This window comes from Colletotrichum fructicola (genome assembly GCF_000319635.2).
Source record: "Colletotrichum fructicola Nara gc5 chromosome Unknown KSG_Nara_v1_contig07, whole genome shotgun sequence".
Taxonomy (NCBI): Eukaryota; Fungi; Ascomycota; class Sordariomycetes; order Glomerellales; family Glomerellaceae; genus Colletotrichum; species Colletotrichum fructicola.
Genome location: NW_027094057.1, coordinates 2,949,736 through 2,975,306, shown reverse-complemented (window position 1 = coordinate 2,975,306; position 25,571 = coordinate 2,949,736). Strand labels below are relative to the sequence as shown.

The 25,571-nt window shown below is 53.8% G+C and overlaps 7 protein-coding genes across 7 annotated transcripts; 3 read left to right on the top strand and 4 right to left on the bottom strand.

Annotated features, from left to right (window-relative positions):
* Positions 1-88: 88 nt before the first annotated feature.
* Positions 89-2,859, top strand: STB2 (the record flags this gene model as incomplete). Its single annotated transcript, XM_032030353.2, has 2 exons — positions 89-330; positions 384-2,859. 2 exons carry the CDS (start codon positions 89-91, stop codon positions 2,857-2,859), a joined length of 2,718 nt encoding a protein of 905 aa, XP_031889995.2.
* Positions 2,860-3,306: 447 nt separating this feature from the next.
* Positions 3,307-3,648, bottom strand: CGGC5_v012533 (uncharacterized protein; the record flags this gene model as incomplete). The annotated part of the gene is made up of 1 exon (XM_032030354.2): positions 3,307-3,648. One exon carries the CDS (start codon positions 3,646-3,648, stop codon positions 3,307-3,309), a length of 342 nt encoding a protein of 113 aa, XP_031889996.2.
* Positions 3,649-4,059: 411 nt separating this feature from the next.
* On the bottom strand, positions 4,060-5,044 carry CGGC5_v012532 (uncharacterized protein; the record flags this gene model as incomplete). The annotated part of the gene is made up of 3 exons (XM_066152710.1): positions 4,060-4,475; positions 4,536-4,829; positions 4,900-5,044. The coding sequence occupies 3 exons, from the start codon at positions 5,042-5,044 to the stop codon at positions 4,060-4,062; spliced, it is 855 nt and encodes a 284-aa protein (XP_066007863.1).
* A 2,970-nt stretch (positions 5,045-8,014) lies between these two features.
* Positions 8,015-11,423, bottom strand: RTT10 (Regulator of Ty1 transposition protein 10; the record flags this gene model as incomplete). The annotated part of the gene is made up of 2 exons (XM_032030356.1): positions 8,015-11,293; positions 11,409-11,423. The coding sequence occupies 2 exons, from the start codon at positions 11,421-11,423 to the stop codon at positions 8,015-8,017; spliced, it is 3,294 nt and encodes a 1,097-aa protein (XP_031889991.1).
* Positions 11,424-12,170: 747 nt separating this feature from the next.
* CGGC5_v012530 (uncharacterized protein) lies at positions 12,171-13,181 on the bottom strand (the record flags this gene model as incomplete). The annotated part of the gene is made up of 1 exon (XM_032030357.1): positions 12,171-13,181. The coding sequence occupies one exon, from the start codon at positions 13,179-13,181 to the stop codon at positions 12,171-12,173; it is 1,011 nt and encodes a 336-aa protein (XP_031889992.1).
* Positions 13,182-22,822: 9,641 nt separating this feature from the next.
* On the top strand, positions 22,823-23,175 carry CGGC5_v012529 (uncharacterized protein; the record flags this gene model as incomplete). The annotated part of the gene is made up of 2 exons (XM_066152709.1): positions 22,823-23,066; positions 23,150-23,175. The coding sequence occupies 2 exons, from the start codon at positions 22,823-22,825 to the stop codon at positions 23,173-23,175; spliced, it is 270 nt and encodes an 89-aa protein (XP_066007910.1).
* A 106-nt stretch (positions 23,176-23,281) lies between these two features.
* pzh1 (Serine/threonine-protein phosphatase PP-Z) lies at positions 23,282-24,496 on the top strand (the record flags this gene model as incomplete). The annotated part of the gene is made up of 3 exons (XM_032030358.2): positions 23,282-24,208; positions 24,262-24,414; positions 24,467-24,496. 3 exons carry the CDS (start codon positions 23,282-23,284, stop codon positions 24,494-24,496), a joined length of 1,110 nt encoding a protein of 369 aa, XP_031889997.2.
* Between the last annotated feature and the right edge of the window lie 1,075 nt (positions 24,497-25,571).

Below are 25,571 nucleotides of genomic sequence, written 5' to 3'. Positions count from 1 at the left end.
CGAACGATCTGAGGCGACTATGATCTCGACTGCGACCGCGTGGAGGTAGAGCTGCTGGGCGCTTTAGTGTCGTCGATGCTGCGCTCCTATGGAGATGGCGTTCCGATTCCCCTTCCCGGTCAACGACCCGCGAACGCATCGTGAGGAGGAGTTGACACTGGCGAGGGTTGCGTCTCAGCAACAGCAACAGCAACGGAGCAAAGGCCCTTCTCCCCTGGACACACCCCTGCCTCTGGAGGCGCGAAAGGAGGCCTCTGTCGAGTCCGCGACACCATCTCCCTTACCGGCGGCCAAGAAGAAATGGGTCTTCGCCGATCCTGTAGCCTTCAGGTGAAGTTTTCGTGAAGCGCGAGTGTAGGGGTTTGAATCTGACAGCTCTGCAGATACCTTGAGAGTGATCCAGCGGTGACCGTTATCGAGCGACGAGGCGTCTTGCAAGGCTACGAACTATATCTGGTGGAACAATGGGCATGCTCGCGCAAGTCGCCTACTCTAGTGATTGTTACCTACACGGGCGACCCAAAGCATTCCGTCGTGGTTGGGGTGCTGGCTGTCCCCGCGGACGAGAGCACTTGGTCAGATCGACTGCGATTCTACTTCAGGGCCATCCACCAATACCATGCCCGACCCAAGGAAACGCCGCTGGGCGATGTTATGGTCACCAACCTGAGCAGTTTTCCCTCGGCCCTGACAGTTATACCCGTGCCTGAGGGCGACATTCGCACCCATCGCCAGGCCTTCATCGTCAACGAGAACCTCAAGCGACTGGGATGTTCCGGTCGATCTGGCATGACTCTTGCGGACCCCATACCCCCGACTCAAGCCAAATTCTACCAGCTCTACAAAACCAGCGAGAAGGTCCCATTTCCACAGTCAGTCATCGAACTCGTCAAACTGTGTCAGGTTTCCTTGTTCATGTTTGGGAAGTTGGATAACGAATATATCGATGGATTACTATGCGACAAGACGGAGGAGTCTATCGGAAACTGGTGGACGGAGCTCGGCGCAGAATCGTACAACGTCGAGCCGACAGATGGCATCCTGGGACCAACAACGGTAGCGGCCCTGTTGGGCATGCTGATGGGTGCAAGAAATCGTCTACACTACTACGGTGCTCCAGTATCCAAAGATGTCTTCGACATTGAAAGCACTAAGCGGGGAATTGCTTATTTCCAAAAATCAAACAAGCTCGAGCGGACGAGACGACTGGATCGTCCGACTATTCTAAAGCTCCATAGCGCCACTGCGAAAGCAGCCGCTGGCGAGGGTTGGGGCGTGCAGAAAGCTGTCAAGTCTGCCGTCGGTGAAATTGGCGGCAAGAGGGGTGAGCTGGTCATCGGCATGGTTAGTGGCGGAAAAGATAAGGCTGGCATTGCTGATATCGAGACCGTCGACATTGACAGGTTCATTGCCTTGGCTTATGGTGAGCGTGCAAAATGGCTTTGGTATGGCCGACCCCGAAAGACGGTTCCTGAACTCCAGGAAAAGTCATCGGACATTGGTGCTCCGCTATTTGGGAAAGACGAGCTAGCTGCGCAAGCAGGCAAGCGAACACAATCAATGCCTCTCGAAGAAGAAATTCAGAAGCACAGAGAAGAATCTTCCGGGGTCTACTCAGCTCCCGCGCCTGCCTCGGCCGTTAGTGTGGTCGACGCACCCGGAGATAAAGACGCCCTTAGGAAAACGGTCTTCAAGTCGGTTGCTGGCAGAGTTAGCGATGCCAAGTCTGGGCTTGGGCGCATTAAAGACGTCGTCGGAACGGGTTTGAGAGGTCATGCCAGTCGTCCTAGCAGAGACGATTTTGGTGAGAATGGCTACAGCAACAGCGCCCCTATCTCAGCACTGGCGCATACATCTGCAGCAGCCTTGTCGTCTCCCGTCGTTGTTGGTAGAGCCTTCACTTGGAAGAATAAGCCAGAAGAATACCTGGCACAGTTCAAGAAGGAGGCGGACGCTGCGCAGGCAATTCCGGAATCATCACAGGAACTAGTTAGGTCCCCGGAGCTGCTGAAGTCCCCAGAGGTGAAGCAGATTCGCGAAGCTTCTGAGCCCAGCTCGACACGTGTAGAAGGTGCCTACGCAACACCTCCAAACGGGCCCGTAAAAGAGGAGCCTGAAAAGATTCAAGCATCTGTGGCTGGCTCAGTGGTTGATGAAGCGGACCTTCATGGGCCGTTCGAGGCGGAGCGGGGTGATAACAATGCTGTGGGCTTTCTCCAGCGGCGTCACTCTATCGCGGTGTCCAGGCTTTCCTACAAACACCCACTTAACGAAGCTCGGTGGCCTCGAAGGCTGTCCTTTGGTGAAGCAGAGGAAGCCGTTCTACGATGGGAGGAGATCACCGAGGTCTACGACGACAAGCACTTTGCTACAGCCGATGCTCTGCAACAGCAAGCCAGTCTAGCCGAGTTCGCCCGGAGCCTTTATGATTCTATCGCAGTTATCAAACGAGACGTCAACCCCTGGGTAGAGTCTAAGGTCAAGGCCGTTGAAGGGGTGGACGAGCACTACGCTCACGAACAGGAAGACCTTCAGACCCTCTACTACCAGCTCAGCGAGGCTTACCAACGGGTTAAGCAAAGCTCCTCGGAGCTCATCGCCGAAGAGCGAGCGCACATCACTGAAGCCATTAAGGAGGTGGAGGTATTGGTTGCGCGACTAGAATACGAGGTTAACGGTCTCGTAAGCAAGGTCGACGACGTCGAAGACGGAGTCAGGTTGTTCGAGAGACAGGTCGAGGACGTTGAGAAGCGCGCCGAGGAGTTAAAGAAAAGTCTCGAAACGGAAAGCTGGGCACACTGGTTTGTCAGGACGCTCACCGGTATCGGGACTGGTCCCAACATCACAAGGGGATCGTAGACAGAATGGTGGGCTGCATAGCGTGGTTCGTTTGGCTTTGGCATCGGGAAGACCTCCTCGCGGGTTTGCATATATAAGTTATCACAGTATTTAAAGGTTGTGTTCGCGTGTGTTGGTAGGCGCGACAGTATTGTATATCTATCTATCTGCCAGAAAAGCAGACTGTCCTTACATCAGCTAGTTCAATAATACCTTATGGAGGCAAGGTTGGACCGCTAAGTATCGTTGTTGTCTCCATCGTTGTTGTCTCAATTGTTGTTGTCTGTACTGTCGTCGTTGTCGTCTATTAGGATCGTCATCCACGATCGCCCTCGTCCAGTATTGTCTTCGTCTGCTGTCGTCTTCGTCTGCTGTCGTCTTCGTCTGCTGTCGTCTTCGTCTGCTGTCGTCTTCGTCTGCTGTCGTCTTCGTCTGCTGTCGTCGTCTCTACCATCGTCATCTTTACTGTTATTGTTGCTGTTGTCTACTGCTGTTGTCGTTATTGTCGTTATTGTCGTTATTGTCGTCGTTGTCTCTACTGCCGTCGTTATTGTCGTTATTGTCGTCGTTGTCTCTACTGCCGTCGTTGTCTCTACTGCCGTCGTTGTCTCTACTGCCGTCGTTGTCTCTGCTGCCGTCGTTGTCTCTGCTGCCGTCGTTGTCTCTGCTGCCGTCGTTGTCTCTGCTGCCGTCGTTGTCTCTGCTGCCGTCGTTGTCTCTGCTGCCGTCGTTGTCTCTGCTGCCGTCGTTGTCTCTGCTGCCGTCGTTGTCTCTGCTGCCGTCGTTGCTGTCGTCTACTGCTGCTGTCATTATCGTTTATTATTGTCGTTACTATCGTCCTCTACTGTCGTCGTCGTTTCTACTGTTTTATGATTCTTGTTTAAATTCTCAATTAAATTCCTTAAATCTTTGTGTATGTGAACGCAATAAGCGCGAAAGTTCAGAAAAGATTGGCTTTCTCTTCAATAACATTCTTTAGGAGGATCTCGTAGTCTCGCTTAGCTCTACTATCAGGTTACTAAGTCGTAGACTTGGTGCATCTCCTACCGTCAGCAAATCGCAACAACGGCTGACGATGAATAAGTTAATTCCTGAATAACGTGTTTTCTTGTGGCAGAATGGTTCACCAATCATGTTTTGATAAGCTAACTTGGATAACTTGTCTAGCACAGGCTTAATAGCGTGCCTCTGAGAAGCGATTCAGACTATCAGCGGAAGCCATCAGTTCCTTGCCACATGTCCCCCATCCAACTCAGCCGCAGGGTATCCTGAGTCCATCTCCCTGGGACCCCCAGCCCACCGATTTGTTTCCATCTCCGATGGAGGAGGCTGTGGGCTAGCCTGCCATTGCTGCTGGGTGTACCCGGGAGGTGTCTGTTTGGACCAGTCTTGCTGCATTCCATGGCCGGCAGCAGCGCCGTCCTGGCCCTCTGGAGCGGCCGCATCAGCATGCTTCTTCTTCCATCTCCTTCTCAGCATGAAGAAAACCAGCACTCCAAGCGTTATTCCCACAAGCGGGCCAACGACGACGCCGGCTATCCATGCTTTGCTACTTGAGCCTGAACCTGAACCCGAATCAGAGCCCGCGGAGGTGTTCGTCGGAGTGCTCGCGCTGGTGGAAGTGGAAGTTGCTTGGCCTATTTCGTCTAAGAGTTAACACAGAGCTAGTTGCTGGCAAGAGTTGGGTTTTCACGAACCGGTAGAAGACGAAGAGGTTGCTGTTGCTGCTATCGACAAAAACAGCTCCGTCTCCGTGTTTGCACCAGCACACCAGATGTCTCTGTTGAACGCCCCATCTGCGGGTGGCGTTGCGTAAACCGACATCGTCCAGCAGGTCGCCCCGGCATTGCAGTCCTGCGTGCTCCCTCCGTCCCAAGTAATGACATTACTACGGCAGTCGGTAGGAAGGGGACACTTCGTATCCGTACAACAGCCTGCGTAGCCCGCGGACGTTGTTCTAAACTGCCCGTTTGCGCACCACTTCGGACTCGCTGTTCATCGTGGAAGCGCAGCGTCAGTCCTGTCCAGGAAGCTCGTGATAGTCTCGAAGTGGCGACTTACTGGTAACACCTTGGATGTACCAACCCCTAAAGTTGGAGTCGCCACTCGCGTCTGGCCTGATCCAGGTTGATTCAGCTATCGCTGTAGACGCGAGAGCCCCCGCCGCCGTCAGGACGCAGGCTTTGACAAAAGTCAGGGAAAGCATGGTCACCGTTGAACGCGTGTAGGCAGGACTGTGTGAGACAGGAACACACGCCTCTCGAGCGGCAAAACCGAAAGAGACGGAGGGGACTGCGAAGAAACGAAGGAACACAGGACGAAAGGGCGTCATCAATTTTAATTCTGCTGCCTCCAGAGTCCTGGTCTCAGTTACCGTCCATCGACCAGGGTGGGTTAAGGCAGACCGCTGCTACCTAATCATACCTACTCTCTTGAAGGATCGCAGGGTCCAAAAACTAAACTTAGCGCGACCAGGACCAGGAGCTTGTCTGCGATGCAAAAGCGAGGGTCCCGCACCTACCGGAGACGAAGACGGGCCAATCTATTCCTGTTTCGAGCGTACGAACGGGGTAGAACGGCTCATTCTGGCGGAGCAGGAAGAGGCTTGGTTGTATGCATGTCAGATTCACTCACACCCTGAGTGGCAGATTCGGTTTTAAGGCTGGCGAATGGAGCAGGGGTTTACAACTCTCCACATGCTCTAGTGGTTACATCGACGACCTATGTAATTTCAAAGTCGCTGAGGATGGGCATCTCGTGGTCAGTTGGTTTTCTGAAAAAATATTTGTAGGTCGGTCGGTGGTGCAGGTTGTGGATAAAATGGTGACGGTGAAGAATCAGACGATGGCGTGGACGTCACATACAGGAAGGGCATGCTCTTGAACCATACTGGTTTGCCAAGTTGGGATCTGGGGAGGTCATGTCTCTGGTTTTGTCATGTCTGTCCAGGGATGTCGTCTAAAGTAAGTCGGGACGTGAACTGAGGGTGTTTGGATTTCCGATTTCCGTTGTCGATATATTGAGTCCTCCTTTGACTCTCTGTCCTCAAGGTAGGCTTCTGGGCCTAATCGAAAAGTTTGGAGACCCTTTTGACTGTGCGCCTCAATGGGAAACAGCCAATGTGGTAGTGGTAAAAGCATGACCTGTAAATACGGCTTCTACGTGGCGTCTGTAACCTGGACGGCTATCTGTGTATAAGATTTTTCTTGCCCGCGTGGACTCGAGTATTCTAGCAACCAGCGTGATATGCTCCGACGTGGTAATAACAAAATGGCACACTGCCTGAAAGGCTTCCTGCAGAGGCTTTTCCAGTTTTCAGATCCCGAGAATACCGTCAGTTTCGAAGAATCGATCAGTCTCCAAGAAAACAATCCTAGTGAAATCGACGATGCACGCTGCGACTGGACCACTACCGACGAAGAGAGTGGAGAAGGAAGTGATGAAGAACGCGACGAAGAATCAGTAGGTTAGCAACGTTCATTCTGTTAAGCACAAAAGTTGATATCAGCCAGGACGACAGATCGGTGAACAGTGACGAAGGCGACGCTGTTCAAGTGGGCTATGCGGACAGGCCTCGTGACACCGACGACAGAGCTACGATGACGAGCACTTCAAATACAAATGGTCGTACCAAGTCCAGAAACAATTTGAATGCTTTGGGATGGCCAAAGAACGCAAGAATTGACCCGTGGATGGCTGCGGTCTGGCAAAACGCCGTGAGGAGCCCTCTCTGCGGACTGCCCGACCCTATACTCCTCAACATAATGCAACGACTCGACTTGACAGCGATATGTCAGCTCCGGCGGGCATCTCGCGAGTTCCTGCGCCTATTCTCGTATCACGAGTTCAAAAAGTGGCGGTACAAGGGCAGCGACTACAAATTCCTATGGGCATCGTCAGTGCAAGCGCCAGGTTCGGTGGACGCGTTGAAGTTTGGAGCACCGAGTGCGTTCTGCGAGCCCTGCTATGCGAATCGCAACCTATATGATTGGAAGCTTTCTAAAGCAAGATGTTAATTGTATTGCTCTGGATGCAAGCAAAAGCACACGGCCAGCTTGTTTTCGGCGGCCGAGCGCAACAAGGCGGCACTCGAGCGAATATGCATCGGTCGTGAGGGATATATCCGCCTGTGTGAGCACAAGACATTCAATTGGGATGACTTCGTCAGGGCATCTTCAGAGGCATCAAAATTTCCCCGAGACGGCGGCTTTTTGAGATTCTGCGAGCACGTCTCTCACCAGCCTGGCCTACCACCGGTTGAGTACGATGCCTTCGTATTAGGCCAGTGGGTGTATTCGATGAAGACGGTGCATATGTCGTTTCCCCGTACCCCCCGGGCCTTTCGTTTGAACGCTGATAAGCTGCGACAAAGACTGGCAGAAGACCAAGCGCGCGACCCATGGCTGTGGTATCCCGAGAAAGGGCCACGGCGCCTGGACCCCATGGGTTGCTTCGACCCTAATCTTTGTCTCTGCCTACATTACGAAGGCAGAGGCATATTCGAACCTCTTCTTCACCCCAAAGCACCAAAAGCGCCGAACTGGCTGGGAGACTGCCCTCGTAGCCCTGGTAAGTTAATGTTCCTTCACCAGGCCAGGCCAGGTCTTGACGATGTCGAATGCTTACTTAAATCCAGATGGCCATGAAAATTACAAGTGGGCAAAGAACGCCAAGTCGTATTTACAGTCCGAATTTCGCCGCTGTGGCAAGCATAAAAAATGTTTGATACTAGAACTTACTCGCTCATTTTCCACGACGGATGATCGAGGACGACCGTTGACGCCTTCGAGCCCTGGGTGGTACCTTGCTCTGGACCCGGCGTCGCACAACCTCACCGAGGACGATGAGTTTAAGGAGGTCACATGGTGTGAAGACCAGGCTTGTAGGAACTACTACAAGCTCCGAGAGAACGCCAACCTCGGGACTGCGTAATAACTGGACGGGCCATGGGCTCAGACATCGAACTAAAAGAAGAGACCGGTGTGATGTACCGCAGAATGGATCTGACTACTACAAATAGAACATGCCATGATTGTCGCCGTTATTGCTTACTTGTTCGTAAACATAATAAACATGACTCAAATAGACATTATAGACAAACTTGATATTGCATCTAGTCATTTACACCTCTCTCTCTAATCATTTCCTTTGTCTATCCACGGATATCTTATGCTCATCAAACCGTTGCACCGAAATCCCAAACCTCCAATCCAACACCGCCAACCACGACCTTGCCACCCTCAATAACCTCCAAATCACCAGCGTCAGCAACGCCACTGTACTGGTCTGCTAACAAAGTGACCTCTTCAACGCCTTGTCGCCAGCCGACCTGCCACATCTTGACTCTCTGGTCATTGCTCACAGTCGCGTACACAACCTCCCCACGCTCCGTGACTCTCAGCACCGTGAGCCCGTTGATGGCAGCCGCATGCCCCTTTCTCACACCCGCCCTGCCAACCGGCTTGAACCCGTCCTTCGGGTCAAGGGTCGTGATGCCGAGGGCGTTGTCATCGCCTCCGGTCAAGAGTACAACCCTTTCCGCAGTGCTGTGGACATCGAGAGCTTTGATACTGCTCTGGTGTACCCTGGCAGTATATTTCAATACAAACTCTCCACCTTCGCTCTTCCAGACACCAACACAGCCATCCGTGGCGGCAGTGACAACCTCCCACGTGCCATCCTGGATCTTCAAATGCCGCACCTGGGTGAGACACGCGCCTGTGTACCGGCCCGTCGCCAGAAGCTCGAATCCCTCGTCCGCTGAGTAGCGATACGTCTTGACGACCGAGTTGGAGAACGCCATGGTGATTCCCACCACCCCCTCCACCCGCGCAACATCAAAGCTCGTGATCCGCAAGTCCCCGTCGGCGCTTCTGTCTTCGAAGACGGCCTCGCGCATGAGTCCCAGCCCAGCGGCACCAAGATCCGTGGCCCGCCAGACCATGAACTCCTCGTTACCGGAACAGCTGAAGAGGAGCTCCTCACCAAGCCACTTGAGAGATTGAAGACCGGCCGTGTGGACCTTGACGACCTTTACACACCGCATCTTCCTCTGAAGCGGCTTCTCCGAGTTCTTGTACTCCCAGATGCGGATCGCGGTATCCTCGGCGCCGGTGGCGACATACCGCCCGGAGAACGCAATGGCCCTAACTTCTCTACCGTGCGTGCCTCTCTTCAACGTCCTGTGCCAGGCCACCGCTTTCTGCGTCTCAGGCTGCTCATACACGCCGAGCGTAGCAGCCTTGTTGAAGACAAACCTGACCCTGTCCTGCCTATCATACGCAAAAGCGCGATGGGCGCCTCCGCAGTCGAGCCTCAGGACCTCCTCGTGGCGCGTCTCGTTCCACACCACGAAGTTCTTGCTGCGGAAACCGCAGAGAATCAGGTCCGTCCCGGACATCCAGGAGTCTTCGAGATTCGGGACTGCCGTGGGCGCCGTCTCGTGGCGGAGGGTGAGCGAGGACGGGCCGATTTCGTAGATGCGGTAGTTCCCGTCTCTGCTCGTCGTGATGATGTGCTTCTCGGGCGAGGTCGCCAGAGGCTTGATAGAGGTGATGCTATCCGCCGTCCGGCGATCCGGGGCGGGGAAGGGGGTGAGCTGGGCCCCCAAACGACGGAACACGTCCATGTGTCCGTGTCGCGAGCCGAGCACGAGGAGGTCGTTGACGAGACAGGCTGCTGTGAAGACGAAGCGGTTGTCGAGGTCGACGGGGATCATGGATGTGATGGCTGAGGTCTCCAGATCGAGCGTGAGGAGCTGCATCGCTTCCTCGCCGCCGAGTATCGTGACCAGGAACTCGAGCTTTCCGCTCTCGGAAGAACCCAGACAGAAGATGTCGGCAACCTTCCCAGGCACCGTCCCGATCTCGCGAATCTCTCCTCCCCTGAACAAGAAAATCTTCTTGTTCGCAGTACCCAATAACGCCAGTCCCTCCATCGGGCTCTTGAGACTCGTGCAAGCCCTCAAAGCGCTCAAAGTTGTCCCGTCGGTCCCAATCTCCTCCCAGGTCAGCTCCGTCCCAAACGAGCCGACCAGCAACCTCCCAGTCGTGCTGGTCGCAAGCAGCGTATCCTTCCCGATGAAGGCAAACCGATGAAAAGCCTCCCTCGTCTCCGCCGGGATCGCAAACTCCTGGCCCCTGACCGGCAACTTCGCAACCACATCCTTCAGAACCAGCATCCTCAGCTCACGAGGCAGCTCGCCGACCCTGGCCGTGGACCGGTCAATCAACAGGTTGATCTTGCTGTCCTGCCCGCCCGTCGCAACGACCACCTCCCCACCACTCCTCTCCGCCAACGCGGTCGCCCAGATGTGCTTCCCGTCATGCTTCGCATACGTCTCCAGATGGGTCAGGCTCGCGGCTACGTCACCGCTGCCGCTGCTTTCGCCGCTCAGGCCCTGCCGCCACTGCACCTCGTCAACGTCCAACCTCCACCTCTGCAGCGTCGAGTCCTCGCCGAATGAGTACACCGTGCCCCCTGCGGGCCCGAACGTGCGCGGGAACCTGACGTGCCAGATGCGCGAGATGTGTCCCATCACCATCGCGAGCGGCCTGCTCGACGCAACGCGCGTGGCCGACAGATCCGCGGGTGCCGCGCCGCCGTCGTTGCCGCCGCCAAAACCGGTCTCCCGCGCCTCGCCAAAGGAGTCGTACTGCAGCCGCGGCGCCCCCTCGCGCTCCGAAATGTCCCAGATGCGAATGGTCCTGTCATCGCTGCAGCTCGCCAGCAGGCGTGCCGTTTTGCCGTCCTCGCCCATCGCGATCTCGGGCGAGATGTCCACCCCAAAGATGGACCCCTCGTGGCCCGTGAAGACGAAGAGAACCTCGCACCACGGCTGCTGCTTGCCGTCGTCAAAGTGGCACTTCCAGAGCAGGATCTCGCCAAAGACGGTGCCGCCGGCGATGAGCACGCAGGAGCCAGACACCCACGTCGAGTTGGCCGAGTACAGAATCGGCCGGGACGGGGAGACGATCCTCCCGAACACGACGTGCCGTCCGTCGTCCGCGATGCAGAACTCGAGAGCCTCGTTGTGCGCCGTCACGAGCACGCCGCGGGAGGGGTCCTCGGGACAGATGGCGCCGTCGTAGATCCAGTCCGGCGCCTTGGCTTCCACGATCTTGGGCGGGCTGTGGTCGTCAGCCTTGCCTGACAAGCACGCCTCGATCACGCTGACGGGCAGGACCGCCACGGCCTGGTTGCCCCAGAGCAGCACGCTGCCGCCCCCGACGCTGATGCCGTGGATGGGCTGGGCGCGGAAGATCCTCAGCTGGCATTGCAGGATGCCTTCCCCGTCGTAGACCTTGAGGTCCGTGTCCTCTCCGGCCAGGAGATACTGCTGCTGCTCGCCATCATCACTACTCGATGTGGCACCCAGGTCTAGGAAGCAGAGGCCGGTGACGGGGGTAAGCTGATGGTCCCGCCGTAGTGAGGGCCGGGCTATCTCTGATTTCTGCTGCTTGAGGCGGTTAGCCTACTTGGGTCTTATTGCCAAACCATCTCTCTTCCTCTTGCGCGGCTATTTTTGAAAAATTGAGAAGGCAGACGGATATCAATGAATGATGACTAACGGCATAATGATTCATTGGGAAGTCCTTTAGTGTCGGTCTTCCCTGGGTCTTAAAATCTCACCAGACCCTGGAGGGGTTGATGTAGTCCTTTCTCGCAGGAACGAGCGTTTCGTTTCCCCGTCGCGGCTACTGCAAAAATGAGGGGGAAAAATAGCGAATGAGTTTGTTGTTGCTGCCTACTGTCCCAGGATCATGATGCTAGCTTGTGCGGCTGAGCTGTCGCATAGGCGGTAGGAAATCCTTCAACTCCTCAGTTCCGGTCAGCAAGGTTGGTGGATCGAGTCATCAACCACCCCTCTCGCGCTCTGTGTGTGGAGATTTTTTTTGGTTCGTGATTTGTGTGGGAGAAATTTTGAAGCATCCATCGACAGTGCGAGTGGCCCAGGAATGCACGTTGCTGTCACGATTCACTGACGGACGAATTCTGCCACATGAAACGATGAAACCAGCGAATAAATGGCTCACAAGTGGTTTTGAAAAACAATGTGTGAAAAATCTAATGTGTTTGTTTTTGTGCTGTATAAGCATGATAAATTCTATAGACAATAAGCCTGGTTGGGTATCATCCATCCCCAGGAATCCTCGCCCTCCCCCATTGTTCCCGTCAAGCTAGACCATTCGTAAACCACTTCCTCCGCGCATGTCGTTCGTGCTCGTGATAATAAAGTCCGTTACCCAACGCCAACGATGCAAAATCAAATGAGTGCCAAATCGCACAGCTTCTTCGTACAGACATTACCGCCCATTAGTCCAAAAGATCGCTTAAGAACGGTGGGAGTAGGGCTCGTAGGCCATGTCACCACGGGCACCGCTGGCGTAGCGGGGAGCACCGTACTGGGTGGCCTGCTGCTGCTTGTAGTAGCCGTTCTCCTCGTGGATAGGCTGGTAGGCGTTGGTGTTGCCGGTAGGCAGGAGCTTCTCGCCGTCGCTCTGGCGCTTGCGCTCCTTGCGGGTGTGGTTGGGAGCGCAGCAGCAGATGGTGAACATCCAGAAGAAGCCGGCGCCGAGAGCGAGGGCGGCGGAGATCCAGATAAGAGCAAGGAAGCTGTTGTTGAAGGAAGATGAGACACCGTACCACTTAGCGGAAGCCTCGACAGCACCGACAACAACGACGGCGGTGGCGGTAGAGAGAGCAGCAGAGGCGCAGACAGCGACGGAAGCGAGAGAGGCGATCAGGAAGGTGATGCAGGACATGGCGCGGGTGCAGTTGGCGAAGATGCCGAAGACGATCTCAAGGCCGAGAGCAATGAAGGAGATGATGTAGGCGACCTGGGTCCACTTGCTGACGGTCTTGAAGGCGGAGAGAGCGCTGGTGATCTCGTCGGGAAGCTCGACCTTCTTGCCGGTGACAGAGCCGATGGTGGTCAGGGTGGTGGTGTTCAGGTACTCCTCGGCCCAGTTAAACTTGGCCTTGGTGCAGGTCTTGTCGCCGTTGGTGTCGGTGGTGCAGTAGCCCCAGAGAGCGATGTCGTAGAGGTTGTCGAGGCCGAGGTCAGCAGCGGTTACGTTGCTGGTCTGGGTGCCAGAGCTGTCGGTCTGGGCCTTGGAGAGGCCGGGGGCGGAGCCGCCGCTGAGCAGAGCGCGAGCGTTCACATCGCGGCTTACTACGCTTGATAGTGAAACGGGGTTGATCTCGAGATCGGTGAGGTTGACACGGAACAAGTAAAGGTCCTTGTTGGAAACACCACCCAGAGCGGCCACCATCAAGAAGATGAGAGAGCCGACGGTGAGGATAAATGGCAGAGCCACACAGATAACACGGCCGACACCCATTTTCTGTTGTTGTGTGTTGTTTATCGGAAAGTTGGTAGTAGTAGTCGTCGAGTTTGTAAATGGATCTCGGGTAGTGAGTGGGTCGAGTGGCTTGTTGGTCAACGAGTGTACCGGAAAGCGAAGGTTGGTTGATATAAAGTTTGGGAGATGGAGAAGAGGTGAAAGGGAAGAAGAGGAGATCCCTTGAGTGTTGGTTGGGAGGAGGTGGGAGAGATATAAACGGATGTGAGTGTGATGGGAGCTAGAAGTAAGAGGCTGACCCAAGACGGACGAGCGTTGATGTTTATAAAACTGGTCGTTCGTAGTAGGTTGGGGGTGCGGTTACGTACATGCGTGTGGTATCCATAGACCGGGACGTCGATGTCAGAGGGCGAAGTGCAAGCAGGCAGGCTGGGGACGGGGACGGGACTGGGGACAGGGACAAGGACGCGGACGTGGCGCAGTACAGCGACGAGTTTTTGGTGGAGATGGGACGGAGCGGCAGCAAGAGTGACCTAGAGTGATGCGCAGCAGGAACAGCACCAGCACCAGGCGGTCGGTCGGCACTGGCAGCCAAGCCATTGCGGACGCGGTCGCGGTCAGTGGGGCCTGCTGCCAGTGCTCCTCCAGCTGTCTCTCTATTCGTACCGCAGCCCGTACCTATGATCTCAGCCTGGTGCGTGCCCTGTCTGCGTTACAATGCCCGCAATCATCGGTGACTGAGGTGAAGGAAAGGAAAGTCAACAGACCTGCCCTACGGTGTGCCCACTTGCTCCCGTCACTGTCCCCTGGCTGGCTGCTGACGGGCTGCAACTCGCCTCCACACAGCTTAGCGGCACGACTCAGCCCCCGGTCCTTCTAGGAACACCCATGACCGTTGGGGGAATCCCTCGCCCGAGCAACGGCGTTGAGCGGCCAATCCACACCTCTAAACTGCGCAGACGCTGCTGCTGCTGCTGCTGTTGCTCGTCGTGGCTGCGCGCCTTACGAATACCTGCCGACTGCGGTACGGCGATAGAGTAGAGCTATCCTCCACCTCCCACATGCCGTGCGGGAACACTGTATCACTCGAATCATCATCCATGCTCGAACATGTCCGCAGGGCTTTTTACGTTGTGTCTTGGCTCTTTGCTGGAGGGGCTTTGGAGATGACCGATGCATAACGAAAAAAACACCAACACCAAAGGAGAATCATGGCCGAACACTTGATCCTCACGAATGCCTACATGCGGAATTGAGGATGAGGAGGAGGATCTGGGGTGGTTATCGGAACCGACTTACGGATAGCGTCTGCGAGCGGCGGACAGGGGTCATGGAATCCGTAGGGCAGAAACCGGTGACGCCAGAATACAGAAAAGAGAGAGAGAAAAAAGTACCTTTTGGCTGTGCTGCCTGCGCACGGTTACCTCTTTCTGACACTGGCGTCAAACCTAGCAGAGGCTGATGTGCTGCATTTACGAGCAGGTACCAGCTGCCCTGTGGCATTGCTTCCCGTGATTCCATCGACGTCTTTCCAGAAGTCGGTGTTCTTCATGTAAAGAGGCATCTGCGCTCGTTGTCGTCACCTTGCTGGGTTTGCAGCCTATCAGTTCTGTGGGATCGTGGAGGGAAGACAACCCCTCCAAATTCCAATCTCACATCACATCTGCTCACACCTGCACAGGAGCCTTGTCGATGCTGCCGCGGGTTGATGAGAAACTGCCGGGCCAAGACCAACACCAAGGCCGACCCGACACTGGCTGAGAGGCTGCGAGTGCTAGCGACCGACCCTGCCCATCTCCCCCATCCCAACGGCGGCGAAGTCAAGCAAATTGACATTTCGTGTGCCTGTAAAACCTCAGGGCTAGGCCGCAAGAGGTCATGGTACGCGTCCTGTCTCTCGCGTTTCTCATTCGTCCTTGACGTGTTTGGCCGGTCGGACTCGTGTGTCGTGAGCTCGTGGTTCAGATGAGAACTGGGAAGAGAGTGAATCGTGTTGCCACACTGTGCGCAGTATCGGTACATGAGCTTGCCTCCAGTCTACTGGCCTACTATGGCAGTAACATCTGCTGGGCACAGCAAAGTCCTGTTTCCCATCTTCTCTGCCAGGATTCACCGTCCATCACCAGCCACTGGAAGCCGATCGGTGGTCTGTTGCTCAGTCACCATAAACACCATTGGCACCCTAGGAGACCATCGACATCAAGATTTGCCTTGATCGACAACAGTTCGTTGTCTGACACGTCCAGAGCTGCACGTCGGGCTCCATACGTCCACGCAATTAAAGTGGCCCGGGGTGGTGGTCGTCATCTTGCGGAGGCTCAGCTGTTTGTTTTTTTCTTCTCTCTCTGTGTCGCTGTCCCTTTGCGGCAGCTCACTACTGCATTCACTACTGCAGGTTGGTTGCACCCTCAAAAACCACTTGGCACCGGGTTTTCAATCGCCCACGTTCCGCCTTTCAGTGTGAAAGGTCAGCCCTCAGCTTCAAGTCAGGTGTGACGACCGGAGATAGGCTCTCACTGCTGACCTGAGCCTGTGAGAGCACGACAAGAGCTGCTGCTGCTGCTGCTCAGCCCCACGGGACGACGTTTGGTAGCAACCGGTTATCGGGTGGTGAGGTGGTAATGCGTGTGGCTGGTCCGTCGGGCTCGCCAGATCGCCCACTCAGGGCAGGCATCCACCCAACACCCACCCGAGGCGGAACCTAACCCAACTCTCTAATTTTAGAAACGACCCGTGGACGCCTTTTTCTTCCTTTGCCCACCCGCAGGGCCACCACCACCAACGCCATTATGATTAAGCTATCCTTGAAAGCCCAGAACACCACTTTCCGCAGCGGCCCCGAGCCGCAATCGCGGTAGCTGTTAAATTGACCGTGTCGTTTTGTTATTTTGCTTGCGCTAGCTATATATAGTAAGTATATAGGTTAACACAGCTACTTTATAGAATCTCTATTAAACTACTATATATCTCGATTTAAGAGTATAACTAGTTTTTAGCTAAAGGTTTAAAACTTTAGGACTTACTTAGTTAAATCCTTACATTTTAGTTAGCTTAGATTAGCTAGAGTTTTATTAAATTATTAAATAATTTAAAAACTCCTTAGATTTAAGTAATTTAAGGTTTAATAATTAGTTTTTTATATTTTAATTAAAAAGCTATTATATTATATAATTTTTATTAACTAAAAAAGACTATATTAATATTATTATAGCTACTATTAGCTTTATAATCTTAGTAGTAGTAGCTATGTCTATTTTAATAGCTATATTAATAATAGTAATTATAATAATAGTAGTACTAAAAAGATAAGCTATTATGATAATAGGAATAATTTTAGCTAGAAAAATAGAGATTACTATTAAGTTAATAGTTATAAATATCTGATAAGCTAACTTTATAGCTTTTCTATTATAAAAGTCTAGTTATTATATATAACGTTAAATTATTAATAGTAAAAAGCTTTTTAATATACTTATATAGGGTTTTTTAGTAGCTTTCTAGAGGTTTTAATAATAAACTTAACTTTATTAATAATAAGTTTTCAAAAATTAAAAACTATATTAAGCTAGTTTTAAATAATAGAATTTTAGTTATAATACTTAAAGTTATTAATAACTTTTTATATTTATATCTCTATAATAATAATATATTAAATCTTATTTTTAAAGTAGTAATTATACTACTTAATATATGTTTTTTACTTTATTATAGTTAATATATTTACTAGTATAATTATGGTACATATTAGTTATATTAGTTACTACTATTATTTACTCTGTTTTTATATAATATAATACTTTCAGAGTAGTATTAAATATAAATATATAGCTAGTACTTTTTAAAAATAGAGGCTTAGATCTAAGCGTTAAATATTATAACTATCTTAGAAAAATATAAAATATATAGGAAAATTAATAATTTAATATATCTAGAAAATAAATAATATAATAAAAACCTCTAGTAAGCTTAATTTCACTTTTAAATAGAGGTATACGCGTTAATAGGTTTTTTTAGCTAAGTTAATAGAGTTAATAATAGGACGTTATAGCTTAAGAGGGTAGTATTTAGAGGGGTGGATTGACTGTAGCGGCAGTAGCGCGGCTTCCTAACTAGGCTAGCGCGGGCAAAATAACAAAACGACACGGTCAATTTAACAGCTACCGCAATCGTAAGGCTCAACTCCAAAGATGGGGCCAACCCGAGGGGCCGTCAATTGATTAAGGTTGCCGACATGCCCAAACTGGCCATCTTGGAATCCTCGCCATTGGCTGGGAAGCCCACAGACGACCGACGACGCCATCACCGCCACAACAGACGAGCTCAAAGTCCACGTCAGGCCCCGGACCCGGATCCGGACCCGTGAGCTAATTCACCATCTGCCGTCCAGCCTCGGAGGCAGGTCACCCTGACGGGTAACGCGACCCAGCAGCTTATCGGTCTTCGGAGAGTGGCACCTATTGTTCTCTCTTCCCGTTCGCGCGCGCAGGGTTCCAACCTCAAGAGGGGGGCGATGACTGTCGACACAGACGAGCCGATTTTCAGGGTCCTGGCATGTCGGCAGACTCTTCCCGCAGTGGCTTGACTTGACAGCTTCCCCCACGAGTTACGCAACTTGCATCTCGGCCGCGAACGCCATCGTGGCTCGGTGACCCAAGTTTGCTGTCACAACCGGCATCGTGGAGCTGACTGGCCAAACTCACTTTTGGCTCGTGGATGTGTGGAGAGATGGACCAGGCTCTGGTAGCTTCGAGATGCCCTCTGGTTCGTCGCAACGGAGCCTGCCCAGACGTCTTCGAGAAAACACGAAGAAAAAGTTTCCGTCAGCGGGCCCTGTGAGCCTTTTCGAATATCTTGGCGAGGCTATTTCGGCAGCCGCGCTATTTGCGTTCTACAGCCTACGAACCCCTCGTCTTTATTCATCTCATGGGTGTTTTGCTTCCTTCCACTTTTGGCAGTTCTCAGGTGACTGAGTGAGGCGTCAAGCTTGGCTGCAACTCTGGTTTCTACCCAGCGAAAGCGACAGCCCACCTGCCACGGAGATGAATGTTTCCTGGGGGCCAAAAGCATCAAACAATTCACAGAGCCCCGTCCCACTCACCTCACGCCGCGACTGCAAGAGCCTCGACTGAAAAAAGTCAACCTGGGTTGAGACTCAAAATCCGTTTCAGCGGACACGGCGAAATGAGATTCGAAGGAGACCCCTCGTCGACAGACAAGCAAGGGAGGCCTGTAATAGGCCGCCCCGAATATAGCGCTGCCATTCTGTGCCGGCCCTCATCCCATTGCTCAAGCACTTAGAAGAGACAGGCTGAGCCGAGTCGCCGGCGGGGCTTAGATCAATGCCCCCGATGCGGCGAAGCCGGGTGGACGCGCGGTAGACGGCAACCGCAATACAAAATGTGTGCCCATCCGCAAAGTCCAATCGTCGCTCTCGCGCGCCGACTAGTGGCGTGGTCCTCGGAACACCGACTTCTGAGCGTGATGGGGCCGAACCCGAAAGGCGACGTGTGTCGGTCTTAGCCAGGAGGGGATCCCCCTTGAGACCGAGTAAGAGGGCAACTCGTCCTGGCTCAGGCTGTATGTGTGCGCCGGACTGCATCTCAATACGCACTTGTGGCCCCCGACAGCTGCAGTTGCAATCCATCGTCGCTGATACATGGTGCGCCGCCGGCCACTCCCGTTGACTGATTTGAGCAACGTGGGCATCATAGGAAGTATAAACCCCCACCTTTTGGAGATTGAGGCCCTCGATGGTTGCACGGCAGCCAGTTACAGCACGTGCTCGTGTGGACGCGGGGACGACGCACCGCACACGAGGAATGTGAGAACGTTGGGAATGCGCACGCCGCAAGAGCGGTCGGTGTCTGGGTCTGCATGCCTAACGTGGAAAGGCGAACAAGAAGTTTGTTACAGACGCCACGACGGTTGAAAACAGGCGGCGTTGCGGGGTTGTCGCGACCGGTCTTATCGTCGTCTGGCGTCGTCTCTGGTTAAACGGGGATTGGCGAGGATCTCGTTCAGAGACGTCGGACGAGAGTTGACGCGTCTATGTGGAACTGGAGACTGGAGACCTCGACATCCGATGCCGATTCCGAATATTCGTGCCACTGAGATTCATCCCGCTCACACTTGCTCACCAGATTCATAGCAACTCAGTGCTGTGTGGCGGCCATGTTTGTGGCCGTGGCGTGTGGAGCGGCCAGTGCACCTCGTACCGCTGTACCGGACCCAGCTGGAGCTGGAGACGAGAGATCGAAAACACTGAGTGAGAGAGGCAACTGGCGGTTTGAGTACGGACTTAAGTGGTAATAAGCGGCCCTTCATAAGCTGCATACTAGACATCCATACACAAGCGTGTATGAGCTTTCGGTGTGTTTGATCTGGCGGATCTCTCGGAGCATCTCATGTCAGCAGAGGTTTAAACATGATTATCAAACCCCGGGCTGAACACTAGGCCATCGCAGGATTGTAGCGGGATGCGGGAGAAGGGGAAGCACTGGATGTTGCCAGCCGTTCCTCGCCTGCATCTGCACTGACGGAGGCAGTAGGTTTTCCCCTCCTCCCCTCTCCTCCCCATCCTTCCATCTCCTCCTCGCCGTCTCGTCTTGTTCCTCCCCTCCCCTCTCCGCCCGGCTGCCACACACCCACACACATACCTCTAACTCAAAGACACCATCACAGCTGGGAAGACCCAGCGAACCCCATGTGTGCAATGCCATCGGTGGCCACGAGTCGACAGTGTCGAACCTGCGTGAGCTTACAAGTTGGAGGCCGGCGGTTTTCCAGGAGCGGACAGGCGGCGCTAAAAACCGGTGACGAGAACTACTCGACGCCAAGTGTCGTCACTGGGGTTTTCTCGAATCCATATTTGACCCAGTGGGTGGTGGAGGAGGATGAGGGGATTGGTGGCAAGCGCAAGAACGCGTGTAATTATGTATTGTGACAGCAATAAAACAGAGAAAAATACTTCCAACACGTCTTGTGTCTCTGCGGGCAGCAAATCGGCTCAGTTGCAAAACCATGCGGCAGGCCATGTCCAGGCCCAGACCCTACGTTGAGGCACCTCACCTTCACTACGGCGGAGTCTGTCTGTAGAGCCCACGCTCTTCCCGACCGAGTTGACGTCCTAATTGGCACCTGGCTAGTCCTGTTATGTGTTCGTAGTGACTCCCAAAGCAGCACGAACTGCATCAATCACCATTACGCTGCATGTCGGAGTGGGCATGGAATGGTCCAATCCGCTTGCATAGCTTCGCGATGCACCTGGTCGAGTTGCACTGCATCCACCCGTTCCCGTCTGGTTTCCCTTATTTCCCATTGGGCGCAGGGCAACATTGGCCCAAGGGTGCTTCAAAGGCCTGGACCAGGTGAGCACGAGGATTGAACGTGACAGGAGCCAGCTTGGCCGACAACCACCTACAACGAACGGCTGCAGGACGACACATTATGCTGCTGTTGCGGCGGCAGCGTAAAGAATGGCTGTTCAGTGTGCCCCTTTCCCACATAACTGTACGCAGACGCTGTGGATTGGGCACGCGAGAGAGAAAAGGGAGGAAAACGACTTGGAGCTCCTTCTTACACGCCATGTGCTTATTCGCAAGTCCCTGATCTACAGCTGCTACGTTGGTCCGGTGTTCCGCTTACGCCCATCTTTTGTCTCCGTCGCAACCTTGTTTGCTCTGGCGTTCACATCCACCGCATCCACATTCGACATTCCACATCCACCTCGTCCAACATCGACACAGGGGTCAAGCGCCCGAAGCATCTTCCAAGCACCTCTGGACTTTATCTACATTATCCACGATCTCTGGACTGGTTGTCAACGCATAAAACCGACGGACGACAGCCAGCCGTTAGGCTTCCATGTCTTCCAAATAAGCACCAGAGCTGTAATAGCATTTCGACTCGACCACTTTATATCCCACCTTCTCCCTTGTCGTCGGCAAGGAAGAGCCCTACTGGCCCCCCAGCAAGCAAGGCCGTCGAGTTGCAGCCCAAGCAATACAAGGCAAGGCAAGGCCGAGCAGCCAGCCAGGACTGGGTCGCCGGCTCAACGACGAGGAAGCAAGAGCCCAAGACGACCAGGGCAGACGATAATTACATAGCACACCAGACACAAGACAAGACAAGACAAGACAACCCAACTCCCAAGCGCGCACCGAAAACAACAAGCCTGGTCAGGTCAGCCCAGGACAGTGGACCAGGACGGGTTTCAGGCGGCGTCAACAGGGAAAACAGCGACAGGAAAATAGCGAGACAGTCGCAGCACGGCTCCTCCTTGAGACCTTGGGACCACGACCCAAGACCCAGGTGCTCCAACTCCATCTTTGGATCCTTGGCGACGGGAAGCCAAGGCAGGCCAGTGACACTGGAGCGTGTAAGGTAGGTCTGTACATACGTAGGCATGTAGGTAGACAGGTAGCGTGTATCCGTAGCCCAGGCCAGAGAGAGCCAGTGCAGCCGCCGCCAACCACCACCTTGGGACAGACACTACACCGGTCGACCGCTCTCGCCTGCCTGAGGTGGGTTGAATGAATTCCATTGGGTTGAATTTGGGTCGGGGGATTGACTGCACTTCCTCTTTGCAGAATCTGATCGGCCAACTTAACTTTCTCACCACCATCTTCCGCCACGCACCTACCTACTTTGCGTACGGATACCTACCTTACACCTAACACACACTCTGGACCTACAGTACTGCACCGGGACCTACGCACCACACACACACGTCGAGTCGACCTTTATCCCAAACCACAAATCCAATCCTCAGCGCCTCGACCAACTCTACTTTCCCCCGTCTGAATTGCCTTTTCGCAGCACATACACCGCCGCACGACTGCCAACCACCGACCACCAACTCGCTCTCCGCCGGTCAATACTCTCCGCAGCTCTCTGCCCTGCTCTGCTCTACTCTGCTCTGCTCGCTTGCCTGCCTCACGTTACCTCCTCTCCATTCGTCGTCCCCCCGCATTCCATTGAACTTGCGTCTGCATCCGCAACCTGCATCCTACCTGACCCGCAAAGGTATCGACTTACGAGATAGTCTCCTTTCCATCGAGGTACGAATCCGAACCTAAACTCCACTGGCTTATCCCGTGCCTTTCGCCTAGGCACCCGCCGCCCGCTGCATTCATCCCTCCTCACCAACGGCAACTCGGCCCTTTCGCCTTATCTCCCGTCCATGCGATCCGAACGAGACTGACTCTTGAATTCTCTACACCACAGTCCTTGACGAATACCTCAATAGCTTCATTCCATCCTCGCCGCCGTTTCGTACCCATCTCCTCTCGCTTATCCCCAGAAAACTCCCGCCCGCCACGAGCCGCGTCGACGTCACCCGCCCGCTTCTTCGCTTACAGACCAACCGACACATCCTCAGCAATCGATCAAAGGCCGTCGCCTTAACGCGCCCAAAACGGACAACTCAAGTGGACGCCGCTCTCCCTCCTGCATCCGCTTCCTGTCCATCCTCGGTCGTTTATTCCATCCTCCCTAAGACTGTCATTGCAACGCAGCATCGCCTTTCATTCCATTCAGAGCCCCCTGCCAGACCACGGGTGTAGCGGCGAGACGAGCAGGCTAGCCATACATCAGACGAAGACGAGGCCAGCCCACGCTCGCACCCGATCGACAACAGCTTCGACCGCCGTTCCCTCCATCGCGGCCAACATAGCTACATCATGGGAAACCAGCCATCCAAGGAAGGCGGCCATGCTTCTGGCAAGGGTGCCGGCGGTGAGCGCACTGCCGAGGATCTCAAGTCATACCCTTCGTTTGGCAGATCCGATACCAAGGATTCATCCCGCTCCTTCAAGGCCTTGCGATCCAAAATCCCCGGTTCCAGCAACAAGACTGACAGCCCGAGGAACTCTGTGATTGCTTCTCCCGCTGACGAAAAGGCCGACGCTTCTTCGGTCAAGTCGGGTAAGTCCCGAGGCCGCAATGACTCCGCCACTTCTCCCACGTCGCCATCAGGCGACATCGAATCCCCGCTTGACGACTCCCAGCCGCCCCCGTCTCCAACCCAGTCTAGCACTATCAAGAGCGGGCATCACGACGTGAGCGCTGCTCAGGCATCCGGCGAGGTCGACCATGTATCTGACCAACCGCCTTGTGCCGGAGGCAGCCTCAACACACACATGCAGCAGCCCGGCAAGTCCATCTTGGCTAAGGGCGGTGACGGTGCCGCCACCCCTGTTGCCAAAACCTCGTCGACAAACTCTGGCGATAGGCACGAGGGCGGCGTGGCCATGAGCGACATCAAGGACATTGATCTCGACGACTTTATCAAGCGACTTCTCGACGCAGGTTACGCCGGCAAGGTTACCAAGAGCGTGTGCCTCAAGAACGCCGAGATCGTTGCCATCTGCCAGCGCGCCCGCGAGGTTTTCCTCTCCCAGCCTGCCCTTTTGGAACTCGACGCACCGGTCAAGATTGTCGGCGATGTTCATGGCCAGTACACGGATCTGATTCGCATGTTCGAAATGTGCGGCTTCCCTCCTTCGTCCAACTACCTTTTCCTAGGCGACTATGTCGACCGCGGCAAGCAATCCCTCGAGACGATTCTCCTCCTTCTCTGCTACAAGCTCAAGTTCCCCGAGAACTTCTTCCTCCTCCGAGGCAACCACGAGTGCGCCAACGTCACCAGAGTCTACGGGTTTTACGATGAGTGCAAGCGTCGATGCAACGTTAAGATCTGGAAGACATTCATCGACTGTTTCAACACGCTGCCCATCGCTGCCATTGTTGCGGGCAAGATTTTCTGCGTACATGGTGGTCTTTCGCCTGCTCTGAGCCACATGGACGATATTCGCAACATTGCTCGACCCACCGATGTACCCGACTACGGACTTTTGAACGATCTCTTGTGGTCCGATCCGGCCGATATGGAACAAGACTGGGAGGCCAACGAACGAGGTGTCAGCTACTGCTTCGGCAAAAAGGTCATTCTTGACTTCCTTGCAACGCACGATTTCGACTTGATTTGCAGAGCTCATATGGTGGTTGAGGACGGGTACGAATTCTTCAATGATAGGGTCCTTGTTACAGTTTTCAGTGCTCCCAACGTAAGTTTGCCGGCTTCAGATCAGCTTTGACTACATGCTAATGCCAGAAATAGTACTGCGGCGAATTCGACAACTGGGGCGCCGTGATGTCTGTCTCTAACGAGTTGCTCTGCAGCTTCGAGCTGCTCAAGCCGCTTGACTCCAGCGCGCTGAAGAGCCACATCAAGAAGGGCAGGAACAAGAGACAGAGCATGCTCAACAGTCCGGTATGTTGGAGAAAGATCCAAGTTGGTACAACAGAAACTGACTATTCTACAGCCTGCGCACGTCGAGCCGCGAAGCGTTTGATGAGCTAGCGTGAAGGGGAGAAGGACAGCGTTTATTACATCATAAGTTGGATCATGTTGAATCAAAAGTAACGGGCAACCGGGCAAAGACTCAAACCAGAAATATTACGGCGGCATGTGCCGCTCCGGCGACATCTCGAACATCCTCGGCAGGTGGAACTCCCCGAAGGAAATAGACGCCAACCCGAGTCCGGAGAGACGAATGACGCCTACCGAGGCGTAAAAGCCGAGTCGAGGGATGGCCAGGTTGGGATACCTGGCAGGGTCAACCTCTTGTAGGCGCCGTTCGTCGGTGCAGGCCCCATCATGGCTTGGACAAGATTGGGAGGCAGCTGGAGATGGGACGGATTTCTTCGATAAGACAAAAGGGGGCAGGTAGCGCTTGCTGTGTTCAAAGTCTGCAAAGCGATAACCTCAACCAAGGTTGTCTTGGACAGTCACGAGCTAGCGATACTGTGTACAATCAGGTCATTTTGTGGATTTTGGTCGATGAGGGGCATCGACCAGCTGGCTATCATCATTAAATAGTTAGGGATATGGGACTGACTTTCACCTCCATCTATTCACGCTCGTCACGCCTGTGTGAGATTTTGGCTAATTTGTGAATCGTCGGCATAAACTCTATAGTGGCTCTAGGGGCATCCTGAGTGACACGAACCTCCGTTGTCAAGAAACAATCTAGATATCTATGGGATTGGTGATAAGACACGCGGGATGAAAGTAAGGCAACTGCTGAGACTTTACGTAGATGCCTATTTCAATGTTCGATCTAGGCAGGAAGGTATCTTTGGGGGGAGTACCCCTTTTGGCTGTGATATCTGGGCCGTGGCTCCTGTGCTTCTGTCGTCGTCGTCTTTGTCGTCTAGCTTCTTCCCGCGGCAGGCAGGTGCCCCTCCAAGCCGCACGTAGGCAGCCCCACCTTCCGCCCGCAGCTTAGGTACCGGGCCAGTGACATCAACCTCTTTTTTTTGCGCGACCCGCCTGATACCTTCCCTTTTCTGACCTCGCCTCCAAATACCACTGGTCCCGCCGTCGTTCCGACTTTTACCCATCACCAAAAAAACTTACAACAGGTC